Here is a 13,031-nt window from a genome sequence, read left to right on the forward strand (position 1 = left end):
AGGATAAAAAGAGAGGTAGAGACGGGAATAGCAGAAAATACAAGGTACAGTAGGATACAGAACAGGCAGAATGACAGAAGGATACAGGGAGAGAAAATGGAGGTCCAGGTGAGAGGATCTTATTCAGATCACCTTTAAAGACTAAAGACTTAGATTCTAATTAAGTATTTGAAACTTGTTAAGAGCTCTTGCCATTCTGTTATTCTGATTTCCTTTATACAGAATCCTTAGATTTAAAATGCTCTCTCCTGGTTCATGGATGCAACATTTAGAATAGGGAAATAGGGTTCCATCGTACTATCTGAATTTATAGGATGAAGATTTAACTGTAATGCTTAACGCTTGGTTTAGTAGGCAGGTTTATCACTCTTCTTGACCTTTGTAGGTATTATATAGGATTTTAAACACTTGGCGGAAGTTTCTTGTTGGTCAGGACATAGGCTTCTGAAACGCCTTGTTTGTAAATAGAGTAACTGGTATGTTTTATGTTGTTGCATGTTGTGTTGTTTACTTTAGTGTGTGGTATTGTATTCATTAATAAATACTTGATTATCCCAATTTGCCTCTGATTTGTTCCTCAAAAATTGTACCAGAGAACAAAGATCTCAAGTTCTTCTAATTATACCAACCACTGCGGAATATCCTTGGCATATTTTGTACAATTTAGGAGTTACAATTTTTTTACATACTGATTATCGTACTTTGTCTATTGTTGCTATCTCTCTCATTTTCTTAACCTCCTGCTTTGTAACAAACTAGCTGCCAGAAGGGAATTTTCTGGTTTAAAAAGTAAAAAAAGCAACATTTCCTTGACATTGATTAATGCATTTAATGTATTGAGACTCATTATTTTTTAGAAGTAGACGTGCTCAGAATACCAATAGTAATACATTTTCAGAAGAAAATAAGAAAACAGGTGAGTTATTTAGAAAAGGGTCAATCATAAGACAGACTTCATGCAGGCTGACCTCATGTTCATTTTAAGTTTGGAAACACCTACTGTGATAATATAAATTATACAAGCACCGCCTGCCATTTCCTGATAAAACCAGTTGAACACGCAAGCACACGCTCAGCCATTTGACTATCCCAGCTTTCAGAGGCTTTTCTACCTTTTTGTTTCATGCACCAGCCTTTTTTCTTCCTCTACTGTACATCGCTTTCGAGAGTGAGGAAGACAACAATTCTGGTTTGAATATTTGATGCAAAATACAGGATAACAGACACAAGCAAATGATTTTATTAGGCTGAAATCACCAGTTAGAAAATTCAGTTTAAAGTACAAAACATAAAACTAAAATAATTGTTCTTTTTTATATAAATAAACATATATATTAAATTCATACTCACTATAGTAATGTGCCATAGTGCCAGGATGTTCCATAGCTCTAGTCATAACATGAAAGAAAAACCAGTGATTTCTCAGTGGACAAGTTGTCTCTTTAAAGGAGAATTAGAGCTACACTCTGCTGTGTGAGGTGCACAGATGTGGATTTCTTTTCCTGTAGAGCTTTGCTTTAGATGTTAAAAGGGAAGATTTAACTTAGCTCTACATTTCTTGATCACTGTGTACTGAGCCTATGGGAGAAAGCACTAGACAGCCACAGCTAACACTCTGTATCTGTCAGGCCATACATCACAGGATATTTTTCTCAATTTCTCTTTGTTTTCCATTCATGCTGCATGGGTTGTCTGGGGTCCTGCTTGGTTCTTTTTGGGGGTTCTAGTCTCCTCTTCCTACAGTATGGCCAGGAAGTTAGTCCTCAGCCAGGCAGAATAAGCCAAAATTACTGTGACTAAAACACCAATAAACCTTTCTATTTGCTCAATTCTTGGGTGTTGTTATTTCTGGTGAAATAAACCTTACAGCTCATAAGGAATTAATATCAGTTTTAGTCAAAGGCAAGAGACAATGAATTCCCTTTATCCTCATATCCAAATGGGAAAGCAAAAAACAGATTCCATGTGATATCCAGGAGATTTTCAATGAAACATCTCAGGTAAACTGTAGGGTGAGAGGGGCAAAGCCTGTTCAACAAGGTAAACAGGCTGAGGCTGACAGTGAGGCTGACAGGAGTCTGGGGCAGTGAGGCTGACAGTGAGGCTGACAGGAGTCTGGGGCAGTGAGGCTGACAGTGAGGCTGACAGGAGCCTGGAGCAGTGAGGCTGACAGTGAGGCTGACAGGAGCCTGGAGCAGTGAGGCTGACAGTGAGGCTGACAGGAGCCTGGAGCAGTGAGGCTGACAGGGGAGCCTAGTGAGTCGAGGCTGACTGGGAGCGCACACTACTGGATTAGTACTGAATACAGGTGTTGATCAGGAAGCTGAAGAAAGGAGGCTTTTCTCAGATTCAGGGTTTCACGAAAGCAAGTTTTCTACATCAGTCGGGAAGCTGCACTACCTCAGGAAACTGGGGAGTTTCAGGACTTAAATAAGGTGCCTTACTTGAGGGCTTATTGGATGATAGGCTCCCTGATTGGAAGGAAGATGGGCGAACAGACAGGCGGCCTGATATGGTCCTCCTGGGCTCAGGAGGAATGTGGGTGCTTTAGTAGCAGCTAAGACTTGGTAGCAACTGAGACTTAAGGCTGGGTAGAAAGGCTGATAAATGGAAGACCACTCTCTTGAATTCTGTAATGGGGGAAAGCCAAAGTCCAAGCCAGGCTTCTGGAGCTCGTTCTGGGCTAAAGCTGGCTCAATCTCACATACAGCACACACTCGCCCTGTGAATGATACATGATATGTGAATGATATGTGAATTATACATCTGAATACAGCACACACACACAGTAATAGACCTGAATACAGTGCACTCTCCCCTCTCCTCACTAACAGACCTGAACACAACTCACACTCTCTTCATAAATAATACATCTGAACACAGCACACACTCCCCTCATAAATAATACATCTGAACACAGCACACACCACACTCAATAATAGACCTGAACACAGCACACACTCCCCTCTTCAATAATAGATCCGAACAGAGCGCACACACACACACCACTCAATAACAGACCTCAACACAGCGCACACCCCCTTCCCCTCACTTTAATAGACCTGAACACAGCGCACTCTCCCCTCCCCTCACTATAACAGACCTGACGGCACTTCCAGTTTCAGTCTGAAGATAGTGTTTGCCACGAGGTGAAAAAGAAAAATCAGAGCAGCACGACATTCAGAGGCAGAGAACAGGTGAGAACTCGGCTCTTGGCAGTTTTCATAGGATTTATGGAAAATGTGACACCACCCGCTTGCCGAACTCTCCGCCAGTTAAATGAAAATACTCGGTTACTAAAACAGATTTCTGAATCATTTTTCGATCACTACCACAGAAAAAACAACACTTTCCGCAAATGTTTTGCACGATTAAATGTTCCGAAAGTGGTTAAAAAAAATCTTCCTGATAGAAGCGACGAGCGTTCGTTAAACGTTACGGCGAAACTGTTGCGTTTTGGAGGGAAGAAGGGCTGGTGTCGATTTTAGACCCGTGCGCATGTGTGTGCAGCTTGTGCGCCGTGATTCTGCAGTGATTCTGTGATCAATTTCATTATTTCACTTGATTGAATGGCGTAGAGAGCAGGGGCATTAGTAATAGGTGTTAGCCTTAAACTCCCCTCTCTGGTCTGTACAATCTGTACAATCAGTGGTGTGGGTGAGTGGGATACCTCCTGTATATGGAAGGAGCTCAGACATGACTAAAATGATAATAAATGCAAGGAATTATTATTTATAATAATCTACACACTTGTGAATATACGTCCTGTACAAATCTGTGAAGACTGAGAAAGCTGCAGATTTAAGTAATAAAAAAGCATAAGCAGTTTATTTTTACTGAGTGATTCAGCACAAACAAATAAAAAAGCCTCCGTTTTCGGATAGGATCTTACATTAAAGTCTTAAAACAGAATTTAGCACTGGGAACATAAGGCAAATAAAACATAAGTTATACAAATCAAAAGCCCTGCTGATTTAATTCATATTATCAACTGCACTTATTGTGCTTGAATGAAGTAAAGGTAAGAACGAAGGGGTTAAAGAGAATATTAAAACTCTTCCTGCAAGAAAACCGATAAGACAGCTGCTTCTGTCCGACCGCCGGATACTGTGACAGGAAACTCCGCTAACCACTCTAAAAGACTGAACCTGGTGAAGGTGTCTTTCTCGTAAATGAAGAGCATCAGAATGGTTCAGCCCACGCAGCCCGTTTGGTAGTTGATTCCAGGATCATCCAGCGGTTTCTTGAAGCATAGCAGGTGCTGGCTTCAACAGCACGGCTGGGCAGCTCGTCCCAGACTCCCACGACCATCCTGCATGACTTTCTTTGAGGAAGTGCCTCCAGTTCTCAGTTTTGAGTGCATTTCCTTTTAATTTCCACTTCGTGTTTCACTGTCGAACCCGATGAAGTCCACTGGGTTAACCCTGTAAGTGGCTTTTGAACACTATGAAATGAATCAGGTTCGCTCTCTGTCTTCTCTGCTCGACACTGAAGAGATGCAGTTCAGCCTGCCAGCGTAGGACATACCTTACAGCCTGGGAATGTTGCTGGATGCTGTTCTCTAGACAGATTCCAGAGCAGCAGTATCTCCTGTTTATGGATGGAAAATGGACAAGAATCAATTTAAGCAATGGTCCTCCCTATTCCCACTGCAGAATTTTCATCAACAGTAATCCAGCTTAGTGATACAGAGGGGTCTGTTATTACTTCAGGTGGAAGTAATACCTTCCACCTTTCCTCCAGCATGATAATAACTTCAGGTGCAGCAAACAGTGGGCTACCTTGCCTTCAGCATGATAATTACTTCAGGTGCAGTGAACAGTGGGCTACCTTTCCTCCAGCATGATAATTACTTCAGGTGCAGCAAACAGTGGACTACCTAGCCTTCAGCATGAGCATAACCTGTGCTGCTGCCTGTTCTCATCTCCAATACTCTGCACATCCAAACCTGCTTTAATACAGAATGATCCATGAAACCCCTGGTAGACCACTCACAAAGGAGTGGTGTCTCCACCCACAGTGCTTTGCACAGTTATACCAAGAACCTTTTTTTTTACAGTAACTGTCTGAGACTCGACCCCAATGCACTGTGAACCAAAGAGGTGGTGTATTTATTCTCCTGCTTTAGTCCGCAAAATACCATCTAGGGCTTTGTTATGTCTGGATTATAGGAGCCTCGGCTCTTAAGTCTGCCAGGAGAAGGGCTAATTAATTGCAGTGGGAGAATGAGTAATCAATTTTAAGAAACAATCACTTGTTTTTTAAGAAATGCACATTTTTTATTTCCTCTTTTTCAGCTCCCATCAAACAAAATCAAAAATGAGACGCTGCAGCTCAGAAGGTATGTTTATGTAGTGTACAGTATGTATGTGAGTATGCCTGTGCACTTGGGCATGTTTGAATGTGTTTCTTATGTGTGTCTATGTCTCTGCTTGTGTGTGTGTATGTCTGTGCATATGTGTGCATTTCAGTGTGTATATGTGCCTGTGTGTGCATTTGAGTGTGTGTACTGTATGTCTGTGCATGTGTGTGAGTCTGTGCATGTGTGTGTGACCTGCATGCGGTCTGATGAGGCTGTAGATTCCGGTGCTCAGCTTTTCAGAAGAAAGCATGATGTCATCGTGGAGGAAGGTGCCAGAGCTCCACCACAGTGGGATGAAAATGCAAGTTAAAAAATGCCTACAAGCATGTCATTGGCAGTTTAGAGACGAGAACAGGGTGATTCATAAGAACATAAGAAAGGTTGAAGTAGGAATTTAGTACATAATTGACCCTAGGATCTCATCCAGCTGGTTCTGGATAACAGACAGATAACAGAAAGAAGCCAGGGTATCAGCTTTAACAACCTGGTAGGGCAGCTTGTTCCACACCCCCACTACCCTTTAGTAAAGAAGTGCTTCTTGTCCTGATTGGAAGATCTTATCCAGCTGTATCTTGAAGGAATCCAGGGAATCAGCTTCAGCAGCATAACATGTTCCATACAGTACTCCTACCACCCGTTGTGTAAAGTAAGCCCATGTTATCATTTTCTCGCAGATGTTTGTGAGGACGCGTGCAAGTACAAACTGCTGGACACCTTTGCCTCCCTCGCCCGGCTCCTTGAATTCCAGACAGCGGTTGAAATGGCTGACATCCTACTGAGCAAACAGAAGATCAACCTGTCGGAATACCTGGAGCTGCACTGCAGCAGGGACGTCCGGCAGTTCCTGCTCATGATGCTGAAAAAGCCGAAACGAGACCAGGAGTTATTCTTAAAGACCCTGCAGGAGAAGAACTGGTGCGTGTACAAGCAGGCAATGAAAGAAGGTAATAAAACTAAGAATTCCTTTCTTGCATAGTGCCTATTTAATGTAAGAGACCAGTAAACACACTTTAAACAGATTTAAATGTTAAAGTATAAGATTGAGACCGGATTTAAAGTGCCGACTTACTGTTGGTTCTGATATAGGCTGAGGACGGTTCTGATATATGCTTCCACAGCAACAGAAGAGGGTCCAGTCTTCCAGACTTTCACAGTTTCTCAGAGGGCCTCCTCAAACTGGAGGGGCTCCTCAGGGGCTCCGCAGGCAGGTACTGGAGGGGCTCCTCAGGGTCTCTGCAGGCAACTACTGGAGGGGCTCCTCAGGGTCTCTGCAGGCAACTACTGGAGGGGCTCCTCAGGGTCTCTGCAGGCAGGTGCTGGAGGGGCTCCTCGGGGTCTCTTCAGGCAGTTACTGGAGCGGCTCCGCAGGCAGGTACTGGAAAGGCTCCTCAGGGGGTCTGCATCAACCATCTTTGTTTGTTTGTGTTTGTGGTCAGTGGTTAGCAGTTTCTAAGTGAGGCTTACGGAAATCCGCAGACTCTAACACAGGTACTGTACGTCTCTCTTTGTGGCAGCATGCGAGATGAAAAACTGCTTGTCGTGTCGGCAGCCAGGCTCCCCAGCCCACCCTCAAGGTCAGTGCAACAGTGGCTTGTCCTCGCTCTCCGATTCTCTTTCCTGCTTCTGGTTTCCAGAAGGCTAAGTGTCATCCTGGGTGGATACCGCACAGTCCAGGACTGCTTGGACCTCGTGGTCCTGCAATACAGTGTGACCCTGTGGGGTGTGAGGTTACTTAAACCCCTCCACAACCAGAGTGGACAAAGGGGGAAACAGGGTCCATGACCGATTCCACTAAGCCATTAGAAAGTCAAGCTGGAATACATCCCAGATATCCTTGTGGTCATTCAAGCACCAGGAACGCACTGTGGTCATCAGATATTGAGGTGGACAGCCCTCATTTTATTGAGGGATGTTTTTTTTCCTGATGTGCAGTAGTGTGCCCAACACAACAGGAAGTGCTGAGGTCTGGGATAAGCACATTGCAGTAAATTAAGAACACTGCAACAAATCAAATTGCTCTCCTGGGATGAATAAAGTATTTTGAATTGAATTGAATTAGAGGCTCTAACTTGGGGTGCATTGAGGTTCAGTAACTTGTTCTGATGATAGGGGTCCTGCAAGTTGGGGAGCTTTCTTGAAACCCTTGACTGTTGGGCACAACCTGCTGGTTATCTTTCAGAAAGCCAGAGTGCTGGGCTTTGTCTTCCCAACCTGCTACCTTTGTATGTTGCTAGGACATCCCACACACAGGAGCTGTACTATAAACACTCCTGCCTGGCGAACTATACTCAGAATGGGGCAAGGTACATACTAATTGCACTGCACTATCAGTAATCAGTCAATCAGAGGACAGGAAAATACCAATTCCTCCTTTTAATCTTTTGCAGAACCAAGGAGAAGAAAGGGATCAGAAACCATGGATGAAGTCCCAGCAAGTAAGCAAATAAAACAGCAAAAATTTAAGTCATGTTCCATGTTGGGGCAGAGCATCTCCTCAGAGTGAGGCAGGATCATGTTCACTTGAGAGGGAGTGATTACACAAACTGGCCACTAGAGGCCACCGAGAGACGAGGTCTTAGCTGCACAGGGACAGCAGACAACAGCTCAACTCTAGAGCATTCCTATGTGAGTCCAGTCGGTCAGCTGGGTAAGTCAGCATTAAAACAATATAGTAGAGCTGCAAACCAGGAATGGGGACTCTTCTTAAAGATCAGCAAAAATAACAAATAGTAACTTTGAGATTTATTCTGTTAGTGCCTCAACTCAGCTGGTATCCCTTCTGTGCAGCACTTGAATTGGAGCCTCAGTGTAATAACAGCCTTGTCGTCATGAGCTGCACATACACATTTAGGGAGCAATGCTGACAGAGGCACCACTGGATGCCTCTGAATTGTGGTCAAAAGCAGATGGAGAACCTGTGGATCTGACAGCATGATGTCTGTGTTTCCCTGCAGAGAGAAAGCCCTTCAAATCAAGTGCTTTTCACTACAAACACATGGTTGGCATTCATGGAGACGACGAGGTGGACTCTGCTCGTGGCCTGAGTGAGTCTTTTGTGTAGAGACACTTGTGTAGATGTGTATTTGGAGCACAAGGGGATCGGTGTGGAGCACTCTTGCTAGAAAACTCTGGGCTCTTGGGTTCAAATCTGGCACCGTTTGTGTGGAGTGTTTATATTTTGCCTGTGTTGGAGCAGGGTTTTTCCAGATATTATTTCCATCCACTGTCCAGAGACATGCTGTCCTGAAATGGTTAATTGTAATCTCTAAACTGTCCCACGAATGTGTCCTGTGATAGACTGATGTCCCAGGGTGTACTCTCACTAAGGCAGGGGTCCCTAGTCCTGATCCTGAAGAGCCAGTGTGTCTGCAGGGTGTCCAGTCCTGGTCTTGGGGGCCAGTGTGTCTGCAAGGTGTCCAGCCCTGGTCCTGGAAGGTCTGTCAGTGTGCCTATAGGGAATCCAGTTCTCTTTAGAGAACTCCCAAAGAGCTCCTGAAGAGCTGAGAGAAGGTGTTTAACTGGTCCAATTAAGCTAAAAATGAGCTAATTCAAGTCATTGAATGCCCAGTTGGACAGAAAATCTGTAGACACACTGGCTTTCCAGGGCTATGATTGGGTATTCTGGTTCGCTTGCCCAGTGGAGGTTCCTCCTTGTTCTCAGAATGTTATTCTTGATTTCTCAAAAGGCACCTGTGCACCTTCAAGCCACTTGTCTTGTGATATGTCACAGGGAGCACAGCTCCATGATAGAGGATCAGTGCTGATTGGAGTACTACATGTTGCAGAGTCACTGTGACACTGAGAAACCCAGCTGACACCACCCTGCTCTTTGTAGTGCTCAGCCAATCACGCACCAAAGTCTGATTAGTCCCCGTCATAGCTGGGGGGGCAACAGAATCAAGACTCGAATGATCAGGCTAGTGCTTTTACTGTCTCACTTGAGGAGCCCCGTAGTCCTTATACCGTAGTTAGAAATCGAGTGTTCTTATCCTGCTGCAAAACTGCAAAAGCTAATAGGAAATACACATAGACAGACATGTCAGATAATATCAACCCTTTACAATGGTTAATTATCCCCACACTAACTCTGTTGCTCTTCCAGGTGGGTACACCCTGTCGAAGATGGAGGAATATGTGGACAGATCAGGGAACTGTGAAAGATTAATAAAGGAACTGAGGGAAAAGCTGGAGGAGGGAGAGATGGAGAAACTGGAAAACAAGCTGAGACACATGCAGACAAAAAATGGCTTCATTTTAAACTGGAGCACTGCCAGGAAGCTGGCTTCCAATCAGGAGCTGAGGAGTTTCCTGATTGGTGGTAACCGGAGGATATTTCCCACCATTGTCCTGAATCAGTTCTTTCGGGTGAGGCTGAACCAGTGTTCTGGCATTTGCTCAGAGCTGGGGGAAAGCACTGATGAGAAACAGACAGCTAATGAAAGTACCCACCCAACATGCAGGAATCCATTCATAGCTTTTCTGGACAGTGTTTCTCCTTCAGCTATGGTTGAGCAGAAGATTTACCCGAAACCTCTATCTTCTGTGGATCAGTCTACTCTAACATCTGCCCATGGCTCTGACAAGAATCAAAGTGTTGAGGACCTGAAAGGCGAAGAGGAGAACAGCTGTGGCCCCAGTCTGAACAGCAGTGGTTATGACTCTCTTAGCAGCTACATTTCAGAGAAGACAATTGGAACAATTCCGAATTCTGACAGGTCATGCATTCCAGAAGAGTCTGTGCCAAAAGCACCCTGTGGCATCAGCCCTGGCGAGCGCTCTGGAACATGTGAGGATGGCACAAGGACCTTCAACAGTGAGGTTGAAGGCCCATCTGGACCAAGAGGTTCTGGATCAGTAAGTACTCTGACCCTTAAAGAAAAATGTATCTCTGGAACAAACACGGGAAATGATACTGGAAGAAAAGTGGATATTCTGTTTGAAGAGTCAAACCACATGCTTGAGAGAATTATGAATGACACCGATTTGAGTCAAAGCCCTACACTGTTTCAGAAGGATCTACATGTCTCAGATGAGGTTGGCAAGCAGAAAGAGGAAGATTTGAGGAAAGAATGCTTCTCTCTGTCAAAGGCTAAAGCATGCTCATCTCTCTCTGAGGAAGCACAGTCCAATTACTTTGGCACCACCACCCCAGCAAGGAGGGTAAGCGAAGTGACCTCTTCTTCTAGAGAAAGGGCATCATTGGACTCGGAGATCCGGCTAGATGACGATGGTCTGGTTCTCCAGAAGACCCGGCCTACAACAAGGGCTCCTTCTGCAGAGTCAGCCAGATCAACCACACGGAACAATGAGACAAAGGAACAGATCCGCACCCAAAAGGGATCAAGAAGGACGTCACAGAAAAAGCAGAATGATCAGCATGAGAAAAGGTCCATGCTGAAGGAATGGGCAAGAAAAAAAGTATTTTGCTTGAAAGGAGGCACCAGTGAGGAGGAGAAGATGGGAGCAGTCCGAGCAGGGATCTCAATCATAAACCTCAAAGAGCACAAGCTGTACCCCTGCCTGGTGGCTGAGCAGTGCCTGGTGTTTGAAGACCCCGAAACCAGTAAGAGAAGGATCATTGAGATTGGGGAAGTGGGGAAAATCCTGTCCAAGAAAAAAGGGGAGTTTACGGAAGAGTTTGGTTTCAAGCTGCAGTTCCAAATGGGGGTGTTTGCAGACATCTGTGAGACTGATGTGGTCTTACCTGGAAAAATAAGAACAATTGCTTATGATGAGCTTCTTTTTGAGAAGGTGCTCAAAACATTCTTGAAATATATCCACGAGGCCGTGCTTCCAGCTCTTGCTGTGTTTAAGAAGGTTCAGAGGGAGACCGACTTGTACTAAGCCAACTTGGGAATCCACTGTAATGGACTGAGAGATGTTCTTTGGACAGGAATACTGAACGGCTCTTTCGCTTCTTTTCATAGAAACTGCCAACATGCATGGATTGGGCTCTCCAGTGAAATTGTCGACTCAGAGATCTGGATCATTAGGTCCGAATCCACATCACTGTGGCAGGGAGCTCCCAGATCTGGCTGGGGCCTTCTGGAGTGTAGCTAGGATCGGCTAGGAGAGTGAACTTGGGGAATCCTTTTCATGATCATTACACTTCAGTGCCCCCTGTCTGGGGTCAGGCACCAGTGCCCTTCTGGTCTTCACACCGAGAGCAGTGCCAGTCCTGCCTCCAGTGTGAGAATAGTTAGAAGAAACACATGGTTGGTTGGCACTTGGGCCCGTAGATGTGCCATTCGCATGCTGGCACATAGGTTAAAGCCAGTGAGCCCAGCTGAACAGTAATTGTCAGCTAAGAACAGACACAAGAGAAGAGGAAGAGCTGCTTGTAAATTATATTATTCTGCTTCTTTAAACCCTTTCTCCGAGAAAGATTCCTTTCTGCTTTTCTACTGTACCTTGTCTCTTAAAACACTTGATTCTGTTCTTAAGAGTCTTGAATCATGTCAAGTGTTGGTGACTAATAAAGTTTTGCAAAGTTATAAATGTCTGGCAGATTGTGATTGTCTGTGGAGTCAAGTGTGATTTTCATCGACCACCCCTACTAGTGCCTCCAAGAAAGAAACTTGTTTCACTTTAGTGAAGCCTATAGTGAAGACATACAAAACAATGGCCTTAAGAAAGGGATTTATTCACTTCACAAATGGATAACCGAGTATTGAGGATATATTCCATTGAACATCTATGATAGGAAAGCTGCTCTCCCAGAAACACAGGGTACAAGACTGGACTACTCCCTGGACAGGATGCCCACACACTCACAGGGACAATTTAGATACTGCAATCAACCAAGCCATGACTTTGGTAGGGAGGAGCAAGCAAAATCCACACAGAAGTCAGACAGTTCCAGTCACTACCCCAGTAGCATTGAGTATGCATTGACAATTTCAGCATTATTTAGCAATTTTACACATAAAGTATCAAACCACTTACTGGAGTGATCTATATGACATACTTTGTTCACAGGTAGAACAGCAGTATCTCATCTTTAAATCCTCCAGCTCCATTCAACATACAGTATGAGCACAAGTGTTCCTATTCGGGAATCCTAAAACCCAATTCTAAATCTCTCTGAATAAAGAATTCAAAGAATGCACTGCTCATTTCTCTGGGCTCTCGCAAATCTTTTTTTTTTTTTCATTTCGGAGAAACAAAAACAATGTTCTCTCTTCGGTCCACCTGGAAATCATGGATCGGTCAGACTTTTTTTCTTGGCGCGAGAGTGATGCAGTTTAATTAGCCAACAGAAATTCTCACACAGGTAGCGTCAGCAATAGGAAAGTCTGCGCTTCTGCAATATATACAGCCGGATACAGCGGAATCGAAACTGATCAGGGAGTAGCTTCTTTTATTCTACACGTCCTCCTACACCCAGAGTAATGTTAACTTCTCCCGTTCTCCCTTTATCTCTGCCTTCCAATAATACATGTGAGTGCCATATTTAGACGCGAGTTCAAAAAGGAGGAGAAAGGTACAGTATGACTTTTTATGCCATTCTCTTCGATAAATTCATTCAGAAGCTGAAATATGTGCTCTCCTGTAATTCCTGTTGGTAGCGGCTTACAGAACAGAAAGCCCTCGTGGGACATGCCCTCAAACTCGTATCGAATGGAAACGTGATAATTGGCCAAATCAACAACATTTATAGACTCATCTA

General features: G+C 44.3%; 1 protein-coding gene across 1 annotated transcript; it reads left to right on the plus strand.

Annotated features, from left to right (window-relative positions):
- The first annotated feature begins 3,137 nt into the window (after window positions 1–3,137).
- On the plus strand, window positions 3,138–11,690 carry LOC148838177 (uncharacterized). Its single transcript, XM_088911954.1, has 7 exons — window positions 3,138–3,197; window positions 5,298–5,341; window positions 6,037–6,306; window positions 6,877–6,936; window positions 7,750–7,797; window positions 8,317–8,406; window positions 9,465–11,690. Exons 2-7 carry the CDS (start codon window positions 5,320–5,322, stop codon window positions 11,204–11,206), a joined length of 2,232 nt encoding a protein of 743 aa, XP_088768080.1. The 5' UTR covers window positions 3,138–3,197; window positions 5,298–5,319; the 3' UTR covers window positions 11,207–11,690.
- The last annotated feature ends 1,341 nt before the right edge of the window (window positions 11,691–13,031 follow it).

Source organism: Atractosteus spatula, chromosome 3 (genome assembly GCF_055471065.1).
Source record: "Atractosteus spatula isolate fAtrSpa1 chromosome 3, fAtrSpa1.hap1, whole genome shotgun sequence".
Classification (NCBI taxonomy): domain Eukaryota; kingdom Metazoa; phylum Chordata; class Actinopteri; order Semionotiformes; family Lepisosteidae; genus Atractosteus; species Atractosteus spatula.

What these genes read in the sequence shown, in the direction of transcription:
- LOC148838177 (XM_088911954.1), top strand. Translation starts at nt 5,320, where the DNA reads ATGAGACGCTGCAGCTCAGAAG. An exon ending in GAGACGCTGCAGCTCAGAAG is followed by an intron (nt 5,342 to 6,036) that starts GTATGTTTATGT and finishes ATTTTCTCGCAG; the next exon opens with ATGTTTGTGAGGACGCGTGC. An exon ending in GGACTCTGCTCGTGGCCTGA is followed by an intron (nt 8,407 to 9,464) that starts GTGAGTCTTTTG and finishes TTGCTCTTCCAG; the next exon opens with GTGGGTACACCCTGTCGAAG.